Raw genomic sequence first — 7,859 nt, forward strand, 5'->3', positions numbered from 1 at the left:
TGCTACTGATAATAATTGCTCCATTGAATTTACAACTTGTTAATTTCTTGTGAAGGATCTCAATTCTGGGAAGATCCTTTTCCAAGGACCAACTAAAGGAGGTCCCTATCCTATTCGGTCTCACCTCCTGCTACAAGACCAACACCCAACCAACTGCTTTTCTGAGTGCAAAGTTGATGCTTAGTTTGGCAGGAGAGATTGGGTCAAAATTATCCCTGGCATTGGGGTCACCGCAATGATGGGAACAAACACCACCCATTGCCAACTGGTTTTGCTTTGGATGCTCAAAATTTTAAGAAATTTCAGGAAGGGTTGGGGGGAGGCTGTGGTGAGGAATTAGTATTACACAAATCAGAGAGTGGATGTTGTACTTTTTCATTCTCATAATGTGAAACTGTCTTTCATCAAAACCTGTATGTATTATATGTATTTGGAACACTGTCAAAGGGGGGTTCATATATACAATGTTGACCCTCCTAGACATAACTCGACCTCCTGCAAGATTTACGCTAGATGAGATTATACTGCCAAATCCCAAAACCAAAGTCAATAAATTTTGATTTATCTGCGAACTGCGAAAAACAATCTGGCATTTATTGTTACGTTCCAGTTACAAGAAAAACATCACACTATCAGCGAACTGGGAGGTACCCTACTCCATACAAAAAAAAAAACAAGAAAATTATCTTGCTCTGAGTGGAAAGGTCTGCACTCATATTTCTACATGGAATTGCAATATCCCAAAGAAAAAGGTTACCACAAGGGAAGTTGCTCATTCAGAAACATAGATCTTATTCTATGGAGTCCCAGGAATACTCCTCCAACAATTCTATCAATCTGCAAAAGCACAAAGAGGCTTATCAATAGAAATGGTGAAATTGTAGAATCTGGCAAGTACTGGTTCAAAAATACAATTGGAAATGTCTATGTAAAGGCAACATACTCCCAGTCTAATTGCATATTGTTTTTGTATCATCACTCTTAAACAGATCGAGCAAAGTATAAAAAGATAATAACCCATGCACCAAAAATTCACAAAAATTCTCTTACTCCCCTGTCTATTTAACACGAGCTATTATCCCACACTCTGATTCTAAATGAGTCCACCTTATCAGGTGGAGAAAACAAGGAACCCACTGTCTAAGTACTGCTGCTAACATGTTGATGCCTAATATGAAGCAGGAACATTTCATATGGATATGAGTTGATACACCTTGTGGAATACACTTGGCAGAAGGTAATAGTTTAAGAGTTTTGAAAAAATAAATGAGCATTGACCAAGATAGTTGCTGAGTATCCCCAGAAGACACCTTTGCTGACTGGTTTTGAAAGATCTAGCAGTCTAATTCATTAGACGTTTCCTCGTCTTCTTTTCTCTCTAATTGTCATTTACAAAAGTTCAGAAAAATCATAATTTTCCAATTGATATCTTATATAAATGACAATGAGAGAGAAAACAAGGGAGAAAAAAAACATTTAATGAACTACACTACTGGACTCCTGAAAACTAGTAAGCAAAATTGGAGAAGCGACTATTCTAGTTAATTAACGGTTTCACTTGCACCGCATGCCGGTTGCAGGTACTATAACAAACAAACATTTATCACACAACATCCTAAATTCCTAATGGTTCTCCAAGTTTTCATACAATTAAACACCAAGAAAGATTAACACAATCATGAATGGTGGCAGGTATGTGATGGCAAATTGGTAACAAAGGACAAGATATTTGGTTTTGAAAAACGCAACGAGGCTTATGTCTGGAGGCGCACCTCAGGCCTCATAGACAAAAGAGACACTGAGGATAAAACCTCTTTGTTAGTTGAAGAGGCTTGCACCTCACGCTAATGAGGTGTATGCCTCGATACCTAAGTTACATTGACACGGACATGTGTGTCCATATCCGACACGGATATGGAGTGTCTGACACGGCGAAATATAAAAAACTAAGGTATATCACACACAATATGTGTCCGTATCTGTCCGATACAGACATGTGGATACGTATCCGACACAGATTATTTTAGAAATATGGTGTGTCCATGTAACATGGCTCGATACCTACGCCCCCGATGGAACCCCTTTTCAGCTCTTTTCTTTTATGTAAAACAAACTCATCCTTCCTTTTTGTCAAGTCGGGGAAAAAATGATAGTTTTCTATAATGATACAGTCTTCAAATTCATTTTAGAAGACTGTACCACTCGGAGGCTAGCCTCAGGCCTCAATCAGGTCTTACCCCTCAAGGCTTAAAGGCGTTTAAAACCTTGCAAGAAATTGTTTATTAGCAACAGAAAGAGTAGAAATTTGAGCTTTTGGAGTTAAAGATGGAGAGGATTCCCTAATAGAAACATTGACAGGATGCTTTCATGGAGAGTTTCTAGGTACACGAACAAAAAGGGGAATGTAGGCAGCCAGTAATACCTCTCTCAGCTCAAAATGTGACGTCACTCAATTGCATTGACATATTTCAAGACCAATTAAAAGTAAAAACAGGCATTTCTTACTAGAAACTTCTACTGTGCTATTGTGATCTAAGTGATGCATATCTATAATTGTAAAGACACAATAGAAAGTATCAATTCTTATTAATAGCAAAAGACTACACATTATAAACATTTCATATTGCAAATGGGTTGTGCAGCAGATGGGCGGATCTTATAAATTAAACTTAAATTGTACAATGGTGTTGGTTAGTGAGATTATAAACATATATTTGAGATTTTTGTATGAATCGGAAAAGAAACTATTCCAACGCTAAATTACATTGACACGGATACGGGTGTTCGTGTCTGTGTCCGACACCGCGACACGGACACAAAGTGTCGAAGAAATATAAAAAATTTGAGATATATCACATACAATATGTGTCCACATGTGGGACACGTGGATACGTATCCGACACGGATTTGTTTTAAAATATGGTGTGTCCATGTAACATAGTTCCAATGTGTAATAGATGAATCAGAAAAAAAGGAAATGGGATGGTTTCTAACTGACCACGAGGGGATTTTAGCATTTAATCCACGTAATAACGTTAGATTTGGGCTTTGGTTCCAACATATTGCTTATTAATAATTTGTCTCTTTTAGTCAGTTGACTATGCTGACTGATGCTCAAGTGTCCATATCACCCCTACCCAATGTGTTTACAAAAAACGCATCGAGGAGGAGCTTCAGCGCCTTTGGCAGAAAAATTCCTTGAGGCTATAGCCTCAAGGTCAGAGCAACCTAAAACACTAACTTAGTTTTCTTCAATCGTTTTTACTTTTTCGCCTCAAAACCACCAAGAGTCTTACGTAAAAGAAAATGTTATTCATATTAAATACTGTTCAATTTCAAAATAAAACCAGAAATTAAGTTTTTTTTGCAATTGAGGCTAACCCCCATCTTAAACATCTAGGAGGCCTAGGAGGCCTAGCGCATCGAAGCTTCTGTGCGTCTAAGTGTTACTTTTAAAACCTTGCCCTTATCACACACATCTGATTATAACACCATGACCTAACAACTGCATCTTCATCTTCTCACCATATCGTCATTGTTCTCCATTCCCAACCAGACACCATCTTCCATCTCATTATAACAGTAAAATTATATTATAGTTCCGGCCTTCTCTCACACTTCTTATATAGGAAAATAGTATGTTTACCATATGGAAAACCTCAAAAAAATCGGCGTCATGGGGATTAAGGGTTAATCCCCAGGACGAACACTTTGCCTGAAGAGTGGGCGAACTGTCCCACCTATTCAAATATCTAATGACTCACAGAGAACTCTAACAATAACAATCTTGTTTATGAGATTTCGGGATTTTAGAAAGAAATTGGTGAGAACCTTCTATTTGTATCATCTTGTTCTTCTTGTAAGACCCTTAGCAATCTAAAAAGTTTGAATAGTGAATAGTAGAATGAACAACACTTGATTCACAATCTAACTCTCTGACTTTTTGTGGATAAACGTGTATAAACCTCACTCAGCCAACAACAAAAACGCGTTCTACCTGTATCGAAAAGCATGTGTTGTCAATCTTGGACTTAAACCGAGTTATACATGCAACAACAGATCCACGTGTTTGGTGTTCTAGATTTGATGAAGGACGAAATGTGAAGGAATTAAGTTTTGGGTATTACATAATCTTGCTTGTAAGTTTGAATAATAAACTAATAAAAAAAGAATACTTGGGAAGCAAGAGAAGGAAAAACAACACTAGACCTATGCGGCTATGCCTAACCTAAGACTAGACCATCACTAGGCAACTAGCCCAAGATACTAAATACAGAATCTTATGTTTTCTTTAGACCGAAAAAATAAATAATAAAAAATGTGCCACTGGAGCTTAGCAACTATGCCTAGCCCAAATGCCCAAGTCTTTGGAACTGAAGAACTGATTCCATTAGCGAGACTACATACGTCTAGACCCATGAGATTGTTATTAGATCCACCTTCCTTAACATAAAGAACAGTATGCCCCTACATTATAGTTCTACAAACATATTTTGATATATATATAGTTTTTTTTTCCTTAAATTATATATACTTAAATTCTGCTATATACACCCTTTCATTATTGTGAATTTTTAAGTTAGGCGATTTGACACACACACACACTCTCGCGCTCCCACTCCCGCTTTCGCTCACATTTTGTGTTTTATTTGCTACAGTAACAACTCATCTATGTATTCTGTCATAAACTAAAACTCCATTTTCTAAATCCATAACCAAGACCCACTTCTTCTGTACCATCGTGTACACATCACCAATAACTTTCATCAGTCCAAACATCTCCATGTTGCTCTCATGAAGCAATTCGGTCCAGCAATTGTGAACTCAAACTAACTTTAAGACAAAAGATTGGCTGAGATGTTAGGAGGTTAGTTAAATCCAGGGTCCCTCTTATCATCTTCTTGATCTCAAAATTAGAATCTTTTACTCAAAATTTGAGATGTGAGATTGCTTGAATAAATGAGCATCGAAAATATTCTTAATTTAGTCAAGATCTGGTGATCGTATTACGTGATTGAACCACTTTCGTTTCTGACTTTTTGGTTTGATTTTGACGATAGTGGAGGAGGTGATGATAGACTGGTGGTCATCGTTGTGAAGAAAACAGGATGAAGATGATAAAATATCACAATAAGTTTAGAAAATGGACCATTTATTTATAACTTTATAAGGTTTTGGTCCCAGGGCCTCCTAGGTAGTAGTGGAAATGCCACTTCAGTCAACTCACAGCCAACTGGTCATCTGACAGAAAAATGACCAAATGCTAACAAGTTAATAATCAAGTAATTATGTCCCAAAGCCCAAATATGGCATTATTACAAGAACCAAAAGCCAAAAGCCAAAAAAAAAAAACAAAGTAAAGACAATGATAATGTTCAGAAACCCATGTCAACAACTATTTAGAGAAATTATCAAGCATAATGGGCAAGGTAATACATACTTCCACTTATTCATTGAAAAGATTTGTCAGATGTGAAGTCTCACAAGTCATATAGCATATTAGCATATAACTAGCATTGCGCAAAGTTGCATTAGTCAATATACTCATATCATCATCCACTGTCCCTTTTTATGGTAAATTCAGTGTCCGTTGTCTACGATTTGGGTTTATGCTGAGTACGACCAGGTCCATTACAGGGCTCATGGTTCTTTAGAGAGTGTTCCTCAAAAGAAGCCATCTTAAAGATAATGGCTGCTTTATAGTCATATTTTTTAGGCATTTGGTTGGAAAGATGCATGCAACACTTTGACTGAGGGTGGCTTTACGTGGAGGAAGTCATCATCTCAGTCAAGAGGGTCTTGTTTCTGCCTAAACTTAGACAAGAGCATTGGAAAAGTTTTCCTCTCATGTTGGGTTTACATGGGAATCTATTCTGAGCAAACTGGTTGAGCTTCTGTCCATGATGTGGATTTTTTTGTTCCCCAACCCCCCCACCACCCCTCTCTTTGTGTATTGTAAAGTGTAAACAATGTTAAGCTACATCAATTTACCGTTTAACAAAGAATAAAAGCATGCAGGTGTTCAAGTTATTGAAAAACGAGTACAAACATAAGCAGCATAACAAGGGTCACCAAGCATAGTCAGTTATCAACACCAAGAAAACGCAAACAAATATTAAAATAACTGTGCCTCAGAAAAGCATACTTCTTAGCCAGAGTGAAGCATTTTGCAAGTAAACCCATCCTGCACGAGCTGGTTAATGGCATCCCGCATCTTGTAGTAATCGTCAACTGTATTGTAAACCTGATGAGAAATGCGAGCATACCCTGTTACACAAGAACTATCAATCATGTCTTCCATTTCCCCCCTCTTCGGTTCCTGGTAGTATATCGGCACTTCAATCTTAAACGAGTCCCGCAAATGAGTTCTCAACAACAAACCCTCAGCCTCACTTGAAATCCCCAAACAAGCAGGCAAGCCAATCATAACCATACTAGAACACATTTCCGGGGGTGACCCAAGACTCGTTCCCCAAGCCTTAGCTAACATCACTCCCATCTCAACAGCAGCATCATGATTCCTTTTCTTAATCCCATCAATCCCACCTTCAAACCTGTTAACAAATTCCAACACAGACGGAACAACTAACTGCGAACTATAATCCCTAGTCCCAATCCAAGCGCTTTCAATAGCCAATCCATTTCCATACTCATGCGAAACAACCGGATGATGCAAATCTGACATCTCCCCCATTTTCCTACAATACAAAAACGCAACCGAAGGCGGACAAAAAAACCACTTGTGCAAATTACTAGTATAAAAATCCGCCCCAATATCTTTCACATCAATATCCACATTCCCAATAGCATGAGCTGCATCAACAAACACTTGGTCAACACCTTCTTCCCTACACAAACCAACTAACTCCTTAACAGGAATAATAACACTGGGCATGGAAGTAATATGATCGATAACGGCCAACCTAACTTTCCTCCCATTACTCTTCCCTTGTTCCAACGCCATTCTAAACTCATTAACAATCTCGTCTTTGGACACAACAGGAAACGGTAACTGCACTTCGATGACATGTCCACCTGCCCTAGTTACATATGCCTGAATAGACTTTTTAACAGCCCCGTATGCGTAATGTAGCATTACAACCACATCACCTTTCTGAAAATGTCCCTCTGTAAATGCCCAACCAATTTGTTGCAACACAATTGCAGCAGCTGTTGTTGCATTATCAACTATTGATACTTCTTCCACGTCGTCTGCGTTTATTATCTTTTTAATCACGCTTCTTGATTTAAGTATCCCGGCTTGGAGATGGTTGAAATAAAATTCGTCTGGCTGACGTAAGAATTTTAGCTGCCACTTCTTCTGACAACTCATTATTGAATCTGGACAGCTTCCGAAACTGCCGTTGTTTATACGAGCTGTCGATGAATCGTGGTGACTGAACTCGCTTTGGATTTCGGATTGGGTTATGCATCTTATTACTTTCGCTTTCTTCGAAATGTGATTGTTGCTGTCTATGCCGTTTGTTTCTTTTTCATCCATTTTTTCTGTTTTTTTTGTTTTGTTAATGGGCAATGGAAAGAGAAGAGGATGGATTTTTATTTATTTGATTTTGATGATCCCCACTAAATAGATTCTATGTCTCAATATTCAAACTCGAGAAGCCCATTACTACTAAGCATAGTTTTTACTTTTTAAGATGGGACGTGTGCGTATACTAATCAAGTCTCTTGTAATTGGATAAGTACGATCCCACGCTCATTTGTTAGAGTGTCACACCAGTATTGGGCCTTCCCCAGGTGTCTTTGTACTAATGGAGACTATGACAGTTAAATTACAAATTCCGCAATGGCCTTCATAACATAACATAACATTAAAACCCAGTTCATTGAAATTGAGT

The 7,859-nt window shown here is 38.0% G+C and overlaps 1 protein-coding gene across 1 annotated transcript; it reads right to left on the bottom strand.

The window, feature by feature from the left end:
* Positions 1-537: 537 nt before the first annotated feature.
* Positions 538-7,675, bottom strand: LOC147481169 (Pyridoxal phosphate (PLP)-dependent transferases superfamily protein). The gene is made up of 2 exons (XM_086580582.1): positions 6,146-7,675; positions 538-837 (listed from the first exon to the last, which is right to left on the bottom strand). The coding sequence occupies exon 1, from the start codon at positions 7,499-7,501 to the stop codon at positions 6,149-6,151; it is 1,353 nt and encodes a 450-aa protein (XP_086436708.1). The 5' UTR covers positions 7,502-7,675; the 3' UTR covers positions 538-837; positions 6,146-6,148.
* Between the last annotated feature and the right edge of the window lie 184 nt (positions 7,676-7,859).

Source organism: Coptis chinensis, chromosome 8 (genome assembly GCF_015680905.1).
Source record: "Coptis chinensis isolate HL-2020 chromosome 8, ASM1568090v1, whole genome shotgun sequence".
NCBI classification, from domain to species: domain Eukaryota; kingdom Viridiplantae; phylum Streptophyta; class Magnoliopsida; order Ranunculales; family Ranunculaceae; genus Coptis; species Coptis chinensis.